Below are 20,565 nucleotides of genomic sequence, written 5' to 3' on the forward strand. Positions count from 1 at the left end.
TCGGACTATCGCTCTAATGCGGTGTCTGGATATGGTAATCTATCAAATGTGCGATCAAGTTCAAAAGCTTCGCAAGTTCCGCTAGTGGGGAGATTGTCAAGGCAGAAGCGCAGACGCCGGTGACCGCTCAGTGTGTGATTACTGATTTGTGGACGATGAAGTTCGCGGGGGTACTCGCGCTCTGCGCGCTCGGTATGTACTTAGCCTTTATAATTTAACTTTAAACGGTTATTAGATCCACACTTCCGATGTCGGGCTCGACGCCGGGCCAAGTGCCCGGCGACCCTGTGGATCTAATAAGCCCTTTAGTTAGGACGAAGTTATGTGTGTGCCATAGATTTATAAGGTACCTATGTGTAGTTAAAGGCATTAGTCTAAGGTGTGTGCAAGGTTCTAAGGAGTGGAATTCACTTCCTGTCAATCTATTCCCAGTCCACTATAACTTAGATCTTTTTAAATCGAGAGTATATCTTTTAGGTAAGCATGATGAAGATAACAATCCTAAACTGTATCGGCACTTACCATCAAATGCTTACCCTTTTCCCAATAAAAAAAAATTCAACCCCATTTTCACCCTCTTAGAGGTGATATTTCAAAAAATATTTCTTGGACCTTATAATTTGAAACGTAAGTATGTATTAATTACCTACATCTGCACAGGTGTTTAAATGTGTTTTAAGCTGTGTGTTTGTATCAGTCTATCTACTACTGCTACTTCACTGGCTCAGTGACCCAAACAGGATCTTGGCCTCTGCCACTCTGCCCTAACCTGCGCCACTTCGCGCCAGTTGGGTATTCCGAGGGCGAGCAAGTCTTTTAGGATTCCGTCACTCCAGCGGTATCTGGGACGCCCAGACAGACGTTTTCCACCCGGGTGCCCCACATACGCTCTTCTCACGGCACGATCCTCTCCCATCCTCTCTAGGTGACCGAGCCAGCGGAGTCGTGTGGCTTTGATCTCGCCAATTATATTGGGCATCGCAACCAGCTCCTCCAGCTCTCTATTCTTCCTACGCCTCCAAGTTCCTTCTTCATCTCTGATAAGTCCCAGAATCTTCCGCCAGATTTTCCTCTCGGCCACTAAGAGCTTGCTCTCTTCTTTCTGAGTCAAAGTCCAAGCTATTAACCCATACATCAAAATTGGCCTAATTACATACTTGTAGACACGAATCTTAGTTGGTCTACTGATCAGCTTGGACACTAAAACTCGATGGAGCGCTGCCGAGCGTCTTCCTCCCTTCGGTTGGTTACTGTGCAACCAAGGTACGTAAAATGATCCACACCTTTGTAGGTGGTTGCTCCGACTACCAGGTCTTCTCTATCAGCTGTGGTGTTTTTGTACCTATTCATTTCGAGATATTCTGTTTTCTGGAGGTTGATTTTGACTATTTTGAGACCTATCAATCTATCTAAGTAACGAAAATGTTATCGGGGATGGACAAGCTAGTCCGATCACTAGGTCTCCACAGACACATCAAATGCGTATTTCATTGGTTGAATTTATTCGCTGCATATACACTATGTACTTCTAAGCCGGCAATTATCTAAAATCGCATGCGATTTGTCGCAACGTGAGTGGGGCTTTTATCAGTAGGGTTGTTAAACTTTTATTACATTTACTCTTATTAGTTTCTGTGTCTAAAATTTTCCGGTATAAAATTTGTTTCATAATAAATATTGCATTTAAATGGTTGTGAATAATCGTATTGATCTTTAGTCCAGTCATTTTATGGTTGCGCCATCAAATTAATTTTAATGGTTTGATTGGTTTTCTTAATTTAAAATGTGACACGATATTCAAGGATAATTTATAGTAATAAAACAAGTAAATTAATTATAAAAACAAAAAACCTGACTACTATTTTAGAAAGGGTGTTTTCACTAGGTTTCATTCGATTGGAATAGTAAGAAAATAAAAATACAACCTCTCCCCCCTTTTTTAGGGTTTCGTAGTCACCTAACCCTTATAGGTATATAGCTTCGCTTTCGCCATGTCCGTCTGTCCGCGGCTTTGCTCCGTGATTGTTAGAGCTAGAAAGCTGCAATTTGGTATGGATACATAAATCAGAACGATAAAATAAAACTATAAAAAAAAATTTTAGGCCCATACAAAATGTTTTTTGTATGTAATAGTGTGGGGTATCGTTGGATAGGTCTTTCAAACCGAATAAGGCTCTCCTAAACAAGTTTTTGATGAAGTCAATATTTTTTTTTTTTAAAACGGTTTGAAAGAATAAAAATATGCCTCTAACTTTTGAACCAAAAATGGGTCCAAAAAATATAAAAAAATCGTGAAACAAAAGCTTAGTAAATACTTTAAATGAAAACTATAGCGAACATGATCGGTTCAGTCGTTTTTGAGTTATTGCAAAAATCTTCTTTTCTTAGTAAAAAAAGACGTACAAAGCGCTGCGAAGGGACTCCCTTATGTTTGTATGTATTTATTTATACATATTATGCTTGTATTAATAAATAGACGCTGAGTTTGTTAATTTTATTATTTTAATAGGTAACTATGACAACATTTTAGTCTATAATTAATTAAAATATTGTGTCCTTAATATGTAGGTAGTAAGTACCGTCAGTACTGTATTTATTTGTTTTTAACCTACTTCAAATATTTCATATGGAGGAGGTTCTCAATTCGGTTGTATTTCTTAAATATCCATAATTCTTTTTTTAAGTCAATAGATATCTATTTTCAGTTTGGGGACTTTAAATTTTTATTAAAATTCAGTTCTAGTGATGGGATCCATGGAGAATCGAGGAAACACAACAAATTTTATAGACATATGTATAGCGTTTTTTTTTCATCAAGAAATAAAAAAAAATCGGAAAAAAGACATTTGATATGAACTTTTGTATTATTGATTATTTTGTTACTTTGTAGTTAAGAATTATTTAACCATACATTAAATGACCATACATATTAATTAACCATTGTATCTATTAAATGTATAATAGATAATTTAGCTCTTTCAAAATTTCCGCTAACTAATATGCTAATAAGTACCTCATCGCCATCAACACCGATCAGAACGAGTCGTGGTCGTCAATAAACTCTATTGAGTTACGATATAATTATTTTTTTATAACTAAAATATGGAAAACAAATCGGTAATTTCTTTAGGGCAGTCAGAGCCGGTTATACCTAATAAAATTTTACTCGTAAAATATGAATTGGTAATTAATATTTATGTGCCCACATATTTCGAAGGAAATCCTCCATTTAGCTAAAAAGATGTTCGATTGAGTCGATTGGTAATGTACCGGCCGGCCCAGGATTTACCTAACGATGACTAATAAAGGTAATAAGTTAACCGAATTAGTTTTTATGAGACAGTTCTCATTAGCCAGAGTCAAGGCTGACCGAGATTATAACTTTATTATATGGTTGACCATCACCTGTAAGTTGCTTGTAGACATTATAGTAATTAAAGATTCCTACGAATGTTTGAAAATTCATGCAAACCTAAATTCCCAGTTATTGTAGTTGTTGTTGTCCTAAAGGCACCCTCGAGGTACAAATGCAAAGGGCCTTCACAAGCTCGCGCCACGCCTTCCTATCTTCAGCGACCCTTCTGGCCTCGCCCCAGTTTAACCACCCGCCCGCTCGTAGCTCACTTACGAACCGTCGCTAACAGTGTACAGGGCGCCCGGAGCCACGGCTAGGCTTCGGTCCGGCGGTTTCTTGACGAAGTGGACTTGTTGACGAACACCTGAGTTGCGTAGACAAGAAGCAAATGGTTAACGCTCCGTAGCGAACGAAACGCAACTGTCTCTGTCGCACTAATATGGAAGAGTGATAGAGAGAGATAACTACGCTACGCCACGGAGCGTGAATGATTGGCATCTTGTCTACGCACCTTGAAGTTTATTCGTTAGGCCCTTAGTCACTCTCCACGTTTCGCAGCCAAAAAGCAACACAGATGGTATTTAATTTACATATATTACATCATATATATATTACATAACAATATACATAACGGATATATACAGAGGTTTTTTTTATACTAAGTCGGTGGCAAACAAGCATACGGCCCGCCTGATGGTAAGCAGTCTCCGTAGCCTATGTACGCCTGCAACTCCAGAGGACTTACATGCGCGTTGCCGACCCTAAACCCCCCTCTCCCTCGTTGAGCTCTGGCAACCAGGTATTACTATAACTAGCTGAAATCTAAAATAGGCCCTTGAGGCATTGTACCAAGGATGCTGGCGGCTTTGCCTCGTTGTATCGCAATGCTGATACGTTGTATGAGGAAGCCGCCAGCTCTTCGGTCACCAGTTACGTCAACCTGACGACGTCAGAACTTGTGCGCGCTGGGACCTGACCAGTAATATATGATCACACACCACGCGCCATATTGCGGAATTTCATTGAAAATAAATTTTTCATACCAAACTGAACGGTTAGCCTACATGAGAATAACAGCGCGCTCTTGACAATGATAATATATTTCTGGTCGGGCTTTACATACGTAATAATATGTATACGAACGTGAAAGTTTGTAAGTTTGATGTCTGTTACTCAACCACACAAAAAGAGTTCCAATGAATTAGTGACGAAGTGCCGGTCGATCTTCTTTGATTTGCCCGTCAACTTGTTGCGAGGTCTTTTGTGAAGGCTCTAGGGGCTTTTAAGAGACACTTAATTATCGTTGCGCAATATTTAGATCAATGATGTGTTCAGTTCTCGATTTTAAGAATTGTAAGTAGTGTCCTACGCACAGCAAACAAACATACTTAAGAGAAAAGGGGACGGCTGCTTCTCCATACAAACATAGTCCCCATTTTCCTCTCTGGATAATGACATTATGGAAAATATTTTTACATTATTTGATGTATATTAACAATAGCTATGTCCCTTCGTTTGCCTTTTTTCGATTTTCTGATTATTTATTCTAAAAATTAGAATTAAAATTAAAATGAGAAAATTTGAATTTGACGACCGGTTTGGCCTAGTGGGTAGTGACCCTACCTATGAAGCCAATGGTCCCGGGTTCAAATCCTAGTAAGGGCATTTATTCGTGTGATGATCACGGATATTTGTTCCTGAGTCATGGGTGTTTTCTATGTATTTAAGTATTTGTAAAATATTTATATATTATAGGTATATATCGTTGTCTAAGTACCCTCAACACAAGCCTTATTGAGCTTACTGTGGGACTTAGTCAATAATATTTATTATTTAAGTATTTATTTAATTAGGAGCGAAAACAGTTTTCATACAAATTTTTAAATGCTCTTAACTCGTATGTAAAATAAACTTTTCGAAGAAAAAAAAACCAATGTAGAGGCATAGCTGTGCACGATATACAACAAATTGTATCAAAATATTTTCATACTATCAGTAATTCTTAAAATTGACAACTGAAGGGGCACAAAAAGGCCTGTATATACTTTTTTGGGGACGTAACGCGTAAAAGGCAACTATCTTCTGTATACCTTCTGCTTCTAAGGCCCCAGTACACAGTGGCCAGTGATGGGCCATGCTTGGCAATGCGCAACTGTAGACCATCATCACGTAGGTGTTCACACAAGTGTGCATAGCTCATTGCTGCCTAGTTAAACATTTGCGACAGACGTGAAAGTAATTACGGCCGCGTTTTTTGTATTTGCTCACAACGAGGTAAAAAGTGTGATCCACAAAGTTATTGAAAAGAAATAGCGCAAAAGACGGTGGTGCATGCTGACAATCTACAACAAAAGACAAAATGTCAGTTACAAATTAAACAATAGGCGAATGTGTGAACCCACAGGCCACGCTACGCCACGATTCCATTGAAGTGTGCCATTAAGACAGCAACAGGAGTGGTCATTTCTCCATACAAACGTACTCGACTGTTTCCTCCGTGGTTTTTGAAGCTAGAGCAATGATTTTTTCAACACAGGTAATTTTTATTAATATCTGTGTCAGATTGTTTTGTTTTTTTTTTGTTTCTTAAGGCGCTAGTGCACTTCATATATTCGCAAAAACGGCCTAATTTACTAGGCCGCAAGGAGGAGCATGGTTTTCAAAACTGACATCAATCTGCCTAAAAATTAAAACAGTCCGACACGCATAATATCTATCATTGCCATTTAGATTACAAAATTTTGTTTCATTTAGTTACGTTTTGGAAGAGGAAACAGTCGAGTACGAAACATAGTTTTTTGAGATTTTACGCAGGATTTTTCTCCTAACTTGGCGATGTGCTTATCGCACTAGTTTTATGAGCTGCTTCCGTTAGCGAGACGGATATATTCACCTAAAATATTTAAATCTCAGCTCCCGTATCCCCTTAAAACCGACAACTTCCCGATTGCACGCTACGATGGCCAATCCAATCGTCCGCCATTGCGTACCATTGCCCCCTGTACACAATGGCGATGGCTGGTGGATCATGATGGGCCATTATATACTGAGGCCTTTTGCTTTATCAGAAGTGTTACTTAAATAAATAGCATCACCTACTCAAAACTTTTCTGGAATTCAGAATTTAACCAATATGACTTATTGATTGATTGAGAGACCTGCCTATTGATCTAAATATTGGATCCAACGATGATGAAATTAATGAATGTCCCTGTTAAGACCCCCTTAAGAGGCCTTCGCCATAGCTATTAATAACAAGTTGACAGGCAGTTTATGTCACCGCGGGTGATGACGACCTTGGCCTTTTGGCCGCCAATATCTATAAAATTCGAAGAAAACTACATAAAAAAACATGATCGCGATATTTATTACCTACATTTAGACATCTGCTCGAAATTTCCTTGAGACCAGGGCCCTTATTCGACATGCTAAAAGTGACGTTTCGTGTTGATTTCCATTTGATGTGGGAAATATTGTGACTTGTCGAATTGCTATCATCAACACCTGTCAGTGAACAATATCCACACTAGAGGCGGGGCGTTGTACCGGAATAGTTTTTGGAACAGGTTTTTTGTAATAGACTACTTTTAGCTTGTCGAGTATTTAAAAGTACGAACTTTGATTTCTGAAATAAAACAAATATGAAACTTTCATCACCTCGTACCTCCATTCTTACCGTTACTTTAAGCAAAACAAAATATTGTTAACAGACGGTCATCTGGGCGTCTGTTGTATCTAAAAATAGTGTAATAATATATAATAAAAATATGTCAATGGATTCATAGCCTTCACTCAAAACGTCATAATATTTCCGACCCCTACCAATATAATAAGTCGATATTTGCATAAATAATCCTTATTTGTAAGACGCCTAAGACCGGCAAATACGTAAACTGCCTATTGGGGGTCATACTCGTAAAAGTGGTATTTTAGACGTACTTTTGGTACGAGTAACAGAGACGTACTTTTGGTACGCAGTCCCAGCTCTAGTCAGGATTCTAGTTGTCAAATATAAGCGTGTCGAATACGTATTAGTTAACTGTCAAATGAAATTAGATCAACGGTAGACTTTTTTGTCGATGGGTATGGCTGCCATGTTTGGATTTATGACATTTGAAAGGGGATCCTAAGGCAGAGAGTAGTTTTTTCTGTACGATTTTGATTCTTCTACTCGACGCAAGATGGAGTTAGCTGCCAAATTCCGATCTTGGCGTTATAAAAATAAACCGCAAGAACCATGACAATGACATGCAGTTGCGTCGATGTAGATCTATCATAAAAACGTACATGTGACAATTGTCCAGGATTTAAAAAAATCTTGACAATTAATAAATGTCAAAAAGAAAACTGATTTATTATAAAAATACAAATTATATATAAAGTTTGATTTTAAAACCAATGGTCGTGGGTCCTAACCCCGGCTCTTAACAATGAACATCTTGTAACTTGTGTGCAAAATATCATTTAACTTTTACCAATTACTTTTCGGTTAAATATAATATCACGAGGAAGAAGTAGGCCCAATAAGGTATATTTTCCCCTCTGGGTTAGAAGGTCAGATGGCAGTGAGACAGGGAGAGATAGTGAAAAATGCGGCAAAATAATCATTAATTGTGTTGTTAGACTAGCTTTTTTTGTTAATATGAAAATTGACGCAACAGCAAGCTCAAAGCCCCCTATGAGCCAGAGCCTGTTAGGTGCAGGCTTAATTGGCTCATCCGAGGGAAGCGGAGCTTCGGCGACTAGCTGGTTGCGTCTGCTTATCAACTTCTTCCAATTCACTTTTACATCAACTCCTTATAAATTTGTAAATTAAGGTCAACTTTGTAAGAACTAATACCTGTGCCATACTATAAATTGGACGATATGCCTAATTAATTGTTATTAATGTTGAATTTTTAATGGCGTATAATATAAGACAGCGGTCGTATAATGACTGAGAAATTTGGATTTTCCTGTTTGAATAAACAGCAAACTGGAGACATTGAGATTAATTATAAACTTATTATTTTAGGTGTTATCAAGAAAAAAGGTCTTAACAGATTTATGAATAGGCATTGGCAGAAAAACAGGCGTCCGACCACGCATAATGGAGGATTCTATTTCTTTTATCATGTAGCTATATCTATATGACCTCTGCCGCCGACTTTTTCACCCGTTGGCGCCTGTGCCGAAATCCTTCTAAGACCGAAGTTTGCTGTTTCCACCTGTCCAATAAGCTGGCACATAAGACCCTCAAGAGTTAGATTCCGGGGTACAGCCTTACAACATAACTATTCCCCAAAGTATCTCGGTGTTACACTGGACAGAAGCCTGACATACCGATTGCACATAGAGAAGCTAAAAAGTAAAATAAGGACCAGGATATTTTAATTACGATACATAAATAACTACTAAAACATGTTTTCTGCAAGAAATTAGTTATCTTATTATATTATAAAATATTTATTATCCATCTGTGATGTTTATTTCTTGTGAAGATATCGAAGTTTCGCTGTGTAGCACTTATCGATATATAATATGATCAAAATCGACCCGTCCACATCCCTAAAAATCCACACATACACATTTTTACGCTCATATACAAAGCAGTATAACCACCAAAATGGCTACGGCTTGAGTATTCAAATTTGTATTGAGAAAAGGCAACTATATCCTGTCTTTATTTGCCTCTCTATCGCTCGAATATGCAATACGCATGCACTCTTCGTCAAAATCGGTTTGAAACTTTTTCGACTGAGTACGCGCAATAAACGCCTAGTAGTAGTATTTAAATGTTTACCGTATTCATTTAAAGCATCGTAGGACAATGCCGCTATGTAAACTGTAAGGTGGGTCTTAAATTAGTGTGAGTTATTTTGGCAGCGGACTCAACCTTCACGTTACAATATTTAAAGTATTGCGCTGTCATAGTAACGAAAATGATAAACACGTCAATCGGAGTAAACAAGTAACTAAATGATGCAAACAAGAAAATATTGCAAAATAGGTACATATATATGTACCGATAATTATTTTGTGTTAAAAATATGAGGCAAATTATACTGCCCGATTATACGGACTACATATTAAAAACGATTATCTTGGAAACAGTCAATAGGTGAACAAAGTTATAGTAAAATTGGTGCATAATTTCAGGGCTTGCCTGGCCCACGCATGATGTACCTACCTACCACGACCACGGCCGTCTCCTATTACTATTTTTTTCTAATTCCCTAACTAGCGAACAATATTTCATGTTCATAGTCTAGAATTTAAAACCTTAGCTACATATTTGTGGCGCTTGGGGTTGAAGTTGAAACCCTGGGGTCCTAGCGTGGGTCTATGAGGAAATGTCAAAACGCCTTTTAAAGGTTTCTGGTGACCAGAGGCCTGGCCTATATTTCAATCGGCGGATCAGCATTGTTATCCAGAGGGGCAGCAGCCTTCTGGACACACCACCGACCGACCAGAATTTATTTATAAGTTTTTATCTTAAGTGTTTTTATGATATTTTATATATAAACTTACAGATGTCGAACCACCAGCAAAGTTTTTGAAGAGGTGTAGTTCCTGGTACCAACTGGAAACTGAAACTAATAATCTACACTCAAGAAAATGAAATATAGTCACAGAAAACTTTAATGTTTTATTTTATTAAAGAAAAACGTTAAAAAAATGTCTAAACAGAAATATATATTTTTTAATTCGTAGTTGAATAACATAATATGTATTTAATCTCCTGTACATAGGAATCGTCTTTTTGTAGGTTTATATAAACAATAAGTACTTAGGTCGATTTAGGCATCAACTCATCACACCAAAATTTTGTTCTAACCGGTCACACCGCCAAAAGCAGTATTATTTGTTTCAACCCGTCACAAGTAGATTTAGTTCTATTAGGACACATCGTAATTTTGTAGCTATTGGTCAAACTGCAAATCTGTTCCTATTCGTCATCCCGTCAAACTGTTCTAACTAGTCACAAGGAGGATACCTAAACAAATTTCACTACCCGCCAAACGTGTAATATAGACCATATAGTAGGTCTTAATGGTGATGGCGACTGTACAATGGGGTTGCGTATACATACAAAGAGCATTCAAATAGTTGGTGATAGACCAAGTGACCGAGTTACTAACAGTTATATTATATCTTTTTTATAAATAATGTAATAGCGTAATTTTTGGAAAAATAATAAAGGATTCATGAACCATCTCGTAATTTTTAAAAAACGGACTTTAAATCATATGCCTGAAAGATGTGTTAAGGTATACTTACAACTTGGATCGTGAACGTGGTTTAGAAGCAACTGGGTGCGGAGTAAATTGCTTGATTTTTTTTAGAATTTTGAGCGTTTCTAGGAGAATATGTGGAGCGAGCATTATTCGACGTGTAGGTGTGGGTTCAACAAAAAGATCGCATGTCAATAGTGCTTTATTGTCGTTAAAATTCAATTAATAATCGCCTTTATCGACCATCAACTGTGTGGTCACTTTTTAATTGATTGACATTGTCAGGTATAGTTTCACTACTCGCCGCCGCATTATTCATAGCGCATTACTTATCCTATCGGATACAAGATGTCGCTGATTCTTGTAAAGTTATGTTTAAAAAAAAAAAGACGCCTTACTCTATGCCATATATTGTATGAAAGGAAGGGTATTCCCTGTCGTACGTCAAAAAATCCAAGATGGTGCCCAAGCCCATGGACAAAAAAGTCTAGCAATAAAATCAACACTTGTCAAAATTTGACATTAGCAATCCACAGTCAGGTGACAATCAAATCAAACCGATCCACTTCGAGTTCAGAGCCATTACAAACTGTATAGTAGTAATAAACAAAGTTGATTTTAGTTTGATTATTTTTTCTATGAATGAGTTTTGATTGTTCCAAATGATAATATCCACAGTTGATAGAATCAACACTTGATACAATCAACATGCGATAGAATCAAGTGTTGATTTGATGTGGACGCGAAATTTGACAGTTGTGCATGTCGAATAAGGCCCCTGTTTCGTAATAAAAATTGCCAAGAGTTATGGCGATCTGTCAAATTTCAAATAAAATGATGTTATAATAAGAATTAAATAATACAAATGTGTGGTGTAAGCATTAATTATGTAATCTAGACGTTTTATTTGAAGAAATTTAAATAATCTGATCCTATTGATTGATTATACCTAAATTGCCTAACAAATGAGCCACTTACAAATTATAACAAGTGGGTCTGTGAGCTGTAGACCTCGCAAGCATAGCTTAAAACTGAATAAATGTATGAATCTGCCATTTTGAAAAATATCCAAAAACTGAATCGTCAAAAAATCTATTAAATTACAATGATTCATTATAACTTAAGATATGTTATACGCGTTCCAAAATTGAAGCGCTTACCTTGTGACAAATTGTACAAGTTGCTATTAGTCGCATATGGGCAAGCGAGAAATGTGTACATCCTAACGAGCTCCCGCTCACCGATAGAGAAAGAGACAAGAAAGTATAACAAAGTTTTTTTTTTTTTTATACTACATCGGTGGCAAACAAGCATACGGCCCGCCTGATGGTAAGCAGTCTCCGTAGCCTATGTACGCCTGACACTCCAGTGGAGCTACATGCGCGTTGCCACCCTAACCCCCCCACCCCCAGGTTGAGCTCTGGCAACCTTACTCACCGGCAGGAACACAACACTATGAGTAGGGTCTAGTGTTATTTGGCTGCGGTTTTCTGTAAGTTGGAGGTACTGCCCCAGTTGGGCTCTGCTCTAGATTTGGAATAACATCCGCTGTGCTGTGCCCTACCACACAAAGCGAGATGACATTCACACTGCCCATACCTCTCTTTTGGACGTAGTTTAAGGACGTACCCGGGTCCAAAAATGTCCAGATGAATGGAATGTGAAAATTAATCAAAAATAACAGATTTCTTCGTAGGTATAGAAATATACATGGAAGTATTTTTTATGCTCCTCATGTTTTTTATGCTCCTATAGTTATAAAATATCATTGTTTAGGTAATTATTGAATCTGTTCACAAAATTTAACGAAAATCGGTTGAGATTTACCTACGACCTGTTGAGGACATCCGGACATACGAAAGCTTTTTTGCTCAAGCGAAAACGGCGGAGACCATTGCTAAATAACGCTCGGTCAAAAATAGACCTTTTATGTCAGAACTATAACGTGTTTCCTAGCTCTATTGACCAAATATTTTTATTTAATCTCGGGGTTAATATCTATATAAGCAATTTTAACCAAAATTATTATTTATTTATTTGTTTATTATCGTGTCATTCACGAAGACGCGTGCCGTGACGCGTAAAGTCACGTTATTAAAGGTTAGATTTGACAAATCTGCGCGTCATCGTGGATGACACGAACTATAAATATTTGTCATTTTCAAAATCATCCCGCTTTCCAAGTTATCACAATGGACCTTAGTAGACTTTGTTGCGTTTTTATACAACAAATAATTCTAAAGTAAGGACGCTAAGCTCTAATAATTTCGTACATCGACCCTGTTCCTATCTCTATTGCACGCGCATAATTATATTTCTGTCCCACTCGCACTTAAATTGTTGAGCCATTAAGGGTTCACTTTACATTGGAGATGTCATAGCGTTAGTATTGTCAAACAAATTAGCTTGAACCGTAGATTACTTTGAGTCAAATACAATTACGAAAACCATAAACTAAACGCACGCGGTCAAGTGCTTTTGAATGAGACAGTGATTGAGCTAAGCCATCATTAATTAAATTAACAAATAGTATAAATAATGAACACTTCTATTGAAGAGAAATGGAGAGAAACAAATGATGTAACAAACCCGTACTCAATAGGCCCTGGTCATTCATTTTGACTCGACCTATCGCAAATAGATACCTACGGTTTCTATTAAACAACTTAAGAGGGCTTTTACATTTCACTTGCGCGATGGATTTAATTAATTGAAATGCTTAAATAAACAAAAAAGAATGCGCAAGTATAACGGGTTAGCACTGATTGACTAGCACGTTAACTTTTCGCGGATTAGCAAAATAATATTTTTTTTTTTACTAAATAAACAAAAAAAAAACATAATAAAACTTAAGGTAAAAAAATTAGCCTCAATCGCCGTCAACGGGCAAAGTGCCCAGTGTCCAAAAGGCTGGCCGCATTTCCCCGCTGTATTGGGAGCGTGCACGACTGTCACGCAACCTAGTGTCCGCAAGTCTAGGGGAAAACGTCCATTCACTACATCTTATAAAACTACTCCAAAACTAAAAACTACTGAACGGATTTTCATACGACTTTCATCTATCAATAGAGTGATTCTTGAGGAAGGATTAAATATATAACTTGTTAAGGTTTTGTGTAAATTGTTTGAAATATAACGATGTTGTCGGAAAAAATCACGCTGGCTAGGAGCTTTAATCGAAAACGCTGCCTAATCCGTTTGAGCTATAACAACACAATGTATGGTGGGGTTGTTTCTCATTCATAGGTCTACAAAAAAGTCTACGATGTTAAATGTCTATCTTTTAAGGATAACTTACTATATCCATTCTTAACTTCTAGAAAAAGATCACGTAATGTGGCATTTGCAAAGCTATTTGCATGGATACATTATTAACAATTATCAAAATAAATACGTTAGTAAAATAAGACATTTAATTCTTTTCTTATTGTAATCAAGACATATTATACAACAGAGTCTCCGCTACGCCGCGTCTGTATGTTCGCGGTAAATTTATTCAAAAACGAATACGTTAGTTATATTAAGCATTTCACACAGATTACAATGGTCCCTTACACCATACAATTTAAATGAATATTTCAGGAGTAATCGTAAATCAAAGTTTCATTTCGAGCCATATAATTGTACGAAATGTTAAAGACGCTATCCGCAGTTAGTTCAAATTTTTACCACCTTATGCGCTGGGATCGCTTTGCTTGCCCCCACCATGCACTTCGCACGGTCCCATTGCGAAATAGAGGCCAGCCCTCTGGTCGCTCGAGGTCTCTATGAGGCGCGCCGACAAATCTTTAAATATCCGACGCGCACCTGGCGCCCTCATGGCCCCAAGGTTTCAAGGCCAAACGCCGCCTGCTTCATTATAAATGAAATCTTGACTAATTCATATGGAGTGGGAAAATGTTGCATATTTGTTAGATCCCATAGCTGAAATATCATTAAGTACTTTGTTTTAACTCAAAACGTCGCATTAATGACGCAACATGACAAGTGTCACAAGTGATCATTCACGATGTACGAAATACGTTGCCGTTCGAGAATTCTCAAAAATAATTATGCTGTTCTGGTTAAGAGTCAATTAAAAATTTCTTTCAGAATCATTTCATACCACTGAAACCTTAGTCTTATATAAGTTTGTGGTTATATCAAAAATACACTCGAGTAGCTAATAATTTGTAATTAGTATTTAATTTGTAAATACCTAGTAGGTAGTGATATCGGTTAATTATTCTCAATTACAAAGCCTGCACCTTACAAACGTTTATTTTTGACCCAGTGGTTGACTGGTAGAGAATGCCTTTAGGCATTTAGTCCACCAAGTACTTAATATTTTATGTGCAGTAAAGTATAAATAAATAATTAAATTCTAAAAACAAAAACGTATACAGAGTGTTTGCTGGCTGGTTTTCGCCAAAACAAATAGCAATTTGTGATAGCGCCCTTAAAAGTACTTACCTACAGTAGCAATAATCCTGGATGATAACGGTCCAGCCTGATTACCCAGAGGCTACAGGTCACAAGCACGGCAATACTAAAAGCTGCTGGTTGCAACATCTACATTATAATGGCTGCTTTTGACTATAAGACCAGAGTTTATGTATTAAATAGTACATATAATTTTTTAAGACAAATAAATTGTAAATACATTTGAGGGACTGGAGCACTCGTGACTATATAGTACATATGTATAAAGGACTGTAAATACTTTCGAACAAAAAATATTTTACAGTACATATGGTGCTACTTTACCACACTAATGCGAAAATTAGCATATGACGTTACTGTGTCGAACATTTAAAGGGCCATATGTACTGTAAAACGTTGTACGATACATGTGCGAATAGGTAATTCGCAACTCGTGTCGTTTTAAAACACTCCCTTCGGCCGTGTTTTAATTTATCGCCACTCGTTTCGAATTTCCTATTTTTCGCACTTGTATGGTAATGTACTATTACAGTACATATTGTGCTACTTTACCGCCCTAGTGCGCTAACTAGCACTAATATACTCGTACGTGCGGTTGTCGATAATTTAAAAGACCATATGTACTTAAAACGTTGTACAATACACGTGCGAAAAGGTATTCGCAACTCGTGTCGTTTTAAAAAACTCCCTTCGGTCGTGTTCTAATTTATCACCATTCGTTGCGAATTTCCCATTTTTCGCACTTGTATCGTAATGTACTATTTCCAAATCGGCTCAGAAATGCCGGATTTCTGATGTAAGCAGTACATTGTGAATTAAGGCTCAAGGCGGTATAACAAGAAAGAAGAACGAAAGAGTGTGAATTGAAGCCCGAAGCCGGAGGCGAGCTTTTAATTGACACGAGATCGTAATGTTTTTCATCACGGAAAAGGGGGAAAAAATAAAGTTTCTACCTAATTTCAGAAGTATACATTACAGACCTAGGTCGAAATTTAGGATTTACAGACCGCATCGCTTACGTGTAAGAACACCTTCTATGAGCAAGTGTGATGAAAAAGAAAAGAAAATATGAAAATCAGAAAGTTGCAATGCATGTGTTATTTCGTTTCTTCACGAGTGGCAATATTCGGAACGAGTAAAAATGACACATTCGCACGTGTATCTATTAAATTATGATTTAATGAAAAAAATCGTCATATTTTTAATAAACTACAGCTATTAATAATTCATTGACTCATTAACTTACCTACTTGGAATTATATACATCTTGCATATTAATCACATGGTGATTTACATATGTTACGCAAGTTACCTACCTAGTTAAAATTACACACACATGTATTTAAAACTGTGTATAATGAATTAATGACGTTTACACTTTTTTTTTTGTAAAAAGCGCCAACGCAACATAAATTAATAAGCCATCATTATTTTTTATACTTATGTATATGACTGTAGGTATTTTTTTTGTCAGGTATATACAGAGGTATTACAGTTTACAGTAACTGTACAAATACTAAACTAAGGTAATAAGTAGCTTAAATCTAAAATAGGCCCTTGAGGCATTGTACCAAAGATGCTAGCAGCATTCCTCGTTGTATCGCAATGCTGTAGAATTTGTCATAATTACAATAAAAACCTAATCTCGGTTGACATACCTATTTAATTATACGCGATCCAACTTTAAGCGCAAAGTGAGCTTGCTACTATAATGTTAATTATAATTTTAATTACCTGTTACTACGTCGGTGGCAAACAAGCATACGGCCCGCCTGATGGTAAGCAGTCTCCGTAGCCTATGTACGCCTGCAACTCCAGAGGAGTTACATGCACGTTGCCGACCCTAAACCCGCCCCCCCCCCCCCCCCTCGTTGAGCTCTGGCAACCTTACTCACCGGCAGGAACACAACACTATGAGTAGGGTCTAGTGTTATTTGGCTGCTGTTTTCTGTAAGGTGGAGGTACTTCCCCAGTTGGGCTCTGCTCTAGAACTGGAATGACATCCACTGGCTGTGCCCTACCACACAAAGCGAGATGACATTCATAATGCCCATACCTCTCTTTTGGACGTAGTTTAAGGACGTGCCCGGGTCCAGCTTAATTTCTTTTGTATTGTTTATTGCTGTGATTTAGGCCGAACTCGATAATCCTATTTTTGTGTTTATGTACATACTAGTAGGATGTGATAAATATTGTAATTGTTTAATATTAATATAAGTAAGGATGTCTGTTTTAAGTTCCGATTACAACGCTGTCGTAAAATTATTGTCTGAACTCCTAGTGGGAATTGTGTTAGGATGTAGGCTAAATTTATTATTTTAGTATCTTATCCGTGTATATTACTGGCCTGTATCTGTTTTTTCCCCAATAAAGAAAAAAAAAAATGCTGACACGTTGTGCGAGGAAGCCGCCAGCTCTTCGGTCAACCAGATAATTCGCGATTTCTGCAAAGAACTTGTGCGCGCTGAGACCTAGAGTTTGTTAAATTAATAAATATATTTTTAAAATAATTCTATGGATTACACTCACGTATTTTGAAATATATTATTGTTTAAATAAATGGGAATATAACATGCGACATGTTTGTATATTTAAATAAATAAAAAACTAAATTGCAATAATGTTCTTATTAATACATGAATTATAAAAATTTAAGGTTTTGATGTATGACCAATGTATTGGGTGTAATTTCCTTTGAGCCCGAAGCAGATAGTAAAATTAATATAAAAACATTTTCAATTTTTATTGGTAATATTAGTGGTGAGGCATACCGAATTGTTTTCCATCGTATTTTTTAGGAAACGTTCGTATTTTGTCATGCTAGTCAACCCCAGTACTTATTGTACCGAGACTGACTGAAATAGCAAGACGCGTTCGTGTGTTTCCGTGAAAATACGATGGAAAATAATTATGCACTACATCTGTATAGCAATGTAATTATTTTTTCTGCTTCGATCTCATTGAACGGAGATAAAACGGCTCACCTTCCGGATCGTAGCGTACTTATCACGTTTCTTTAAATAAACGTAATAAGTAGAAATGTTAATTTTGTGTCCTTATTATTACAGGCGCGGTGAGCGGGACAGACAAGACAGAGTCCACGACGAACAACAGGCACCGGAGGGCTTCGGGCCCTTCGGGGACAGAGCTGTTTCTTAGCATCGTTGGAGGTACAGTCACAACATTACTCGTCGGCTCTTTATCATTTGTCACCATGGCTGTCACGTTCTAACAAGTATGTAAGCGCGAAAGTGACGGGTAGGTATAGTGACAAGTGATAAAATGGAACCATGTTGCCACCGCAGGTCTTTTTATAGGCTTGAGTATGAAAATAGATTAAATAGATACAACACGTAGAGTCCCTTCGGAGAGAATTAATGCCATGTAGAACGCCTGGTGGAACCCGTTCACTAGAGTTCGCACGAAACATGTTTTTTGGCGAAATTTTGGCAGTAGTTTTGGCCGAAACCGAAACAGAAACTTTTGTAGACATGTTAAAATCGATGAAAAAATGTCATAAAACCGTTATTATACTAAGACTGCGTCGACCGGCCAGTGGCACTCTCATTAAGGAAATTGTGTTTTCTAAGATACCAATTAATTTCTGTATACATGCATCAGTACATTAATATTTTTGTCCTATTGTATTTTGGCCGACACTGGCTGAAACCGAAGCCGAATTTTCGGTCGGACACTACTATTCACAGGTAGGTACAACAAAAAACAATAGGTATATTATTATTTACAATTTTACATATATCGGGCCGGGCGCTGCCCGCGCGGACGGGGGCCGGTGTCATGGATTTCCCTTTCCCTGCATAATTTGGTATGTTTATGTCGTATCTTAGTGCCACTTAGCAACAAGGTAGCAGAACGTGTCGGGCGAAAATAATAATCTATTAAACATCGAAACTGGTTTATACTTTATATTGTACATAGACAGAGACACGTAGATAACCAATTATTTCATATTATTGAAATATATGTTAATCTTTTGATCCATGAGTGATAAAACCGGTAAGTTTAGAAATGTTCGTTAATTGATAATATGGGTGAGACATTAACCGAAATAGCTAGACTATAAATACGTTCAAAATAGATTAAGGTTTCGTTTACGGAAACAGTTTTTGGACATAATTTAGTGCGAATTCGAATTGATGTTTAATTTATTCATTCTTTGATAATTTTAACGTAGGTCTTTTTGTTTGTAATTTATTATTATGTAGTGTTGTTTATTTTATATTATAATGAATTAGTTAGCAGTAATCAATGTTCTATAAAGGAAATGAATGAATTAATGAGTTAAAAATATAACCTTTAAATTGGGTTTATTTGAGTTTTAATAACTGAGCTCTGCTTTTGACAAGTAAATTGCAAAATTAATTAACCCATCAATCGTTATGATAGGCAGGTAATAGATATCTAAAATCGGTTTCATTTATTTGACACTTATACTATTATATATCAGACCATCTTTCACTTTGCGACAACATTACCATCTTCACTACTTACACAGCCGGTCATATCAAACCAGTCTGTCAGTAGACAAAGGCGCAAAATTTTTTTTTATGAGAAGTGAAACTTCAAGCCTACATTTTTTAAATTTGCCGCTTTTTTCTGACGCAAATGGCTTGACACACTATAGATGGTTGGTTCTTCAATTCAACTGTGCGTTTTTGGTGCGTTTCTCCAGACACATCCTGCCTCGCGCAGCTAAAAGCTGTAACAGACGTGCGTAAAGGACCGCGCTCCTGGTCCGGTCCGAGGCCTGTTTGATCGTGGTCCGCTCTATAGGTACGCCGTTAAAGGATACAGTTATAAGTGACAGTGAGAAAGAGATATGCTGACCGGACTAAGGGCGCGGTCCCTTACGCCCTTTGTTACGGCCTTACATTGTAGATTGAACTGTAGCCGGTAATTCCGGACCGATGCGATCTTGAAACCTTCAAGAGTTCATGGGAGACGGTAATTACCCTCAGGTGATTCGTCTGCTCTCTTCTACTTATCAATAATAAAAAAGTGAATAAGAATACCTACCGCAGAATACTTGTTCACATTCACATTATTAGGTGAAGGCGAAAAACGATGCATGGCAGCTCAATTATCAATCTAAGATACTAAGAGCACTTAATTGATCATCGATAGACCTTAAGTCTTCACAATACGGCTTACGTAGGGTCAAATAACATCGCTGACGTATACTCGAGTTCACAAACGTCTTTAAAAGTCATTAGGTCATTACACATTGTGAATTAAGGGCAGTAGACAAGAATTTACGAACAAGTGTGAACAAGCCCGAAGCCGATGGCGAGGGCTTAATTAACACGAGTTCGTAATTCATGTACAGCCCGTGGTACACAATGTTTTACATCACACTTGTGTGGAAAAAGGGCTATAAAAAAAAACTTCTGCCTAATTTCGCACGTAGGTACAGTACAGCCCTAGGTAGAAATTTAGGATTTTCGGAACGCATTGCCTACGTGTAATAACACCTTTTACGATAAGGGGGCCCACTGATTATCAGATTGCCGGAAGATATCGGCCTGTCAGTTATTCGCGATTGTCAGCTTTTGC

General features: G+C 37.3%; 1 protein-coding gene and 1 long non-coding RNA gene across 3 annotated transcripts in view; both read left to right on the forward strand.

Annotated features, from left to right (window-relative positions):
• LOC133530035 (uncharacterized) overlaps positions 1 to 20,565 on the forward strand; it is a 33,614-nt gene continuing 13,049 nt past the window's right edge. For both annotated transcript variants that reach the window (XM_061867843.1, XM_061867844.1), the window contains exons 1-2: positions 1 to 192; positions 18,060 to 18,161. In XM_061867843.1, coding sequence (XP_061723827.1) covers positions 156 to 192; positions 18,060 to 18,161 — 139 coding nt within the window. In that variant the 5' untranslated portion in view covers positions 1 to 155. The remainder of the gene's footprint in view (positions 193 to 18,059; positions 18,162 to 20,565) is intronic.
• On the forward strand, positions 7,403 to 10,550 carry LOC133530193 (uncharacterized). The gene is made up of 2 exons (XR_009801269.1): positions 7,403 to 9,455; positions 9,868 to 10,550. It is a non-coding gene; the product is annotated as an uncharacterized LOC133530193 (long non-coding RNA).

The sequence above is a fragment of the Cydia pomonella genome, chromosome 22 (assembly GCF_033807575.1).
Source record: "Cydia pomonella isolate Wapato2018A chromosome 22, ilCydPomo1, whole genome shotgun sequence".
In the NCBI taxonomy this organism is placed as follows: Eukaryota; Metazoa; Arthropoda; class Insecta; order Lepidoptera; family Tortricidae; genus Cydia; species Cydia pomonella.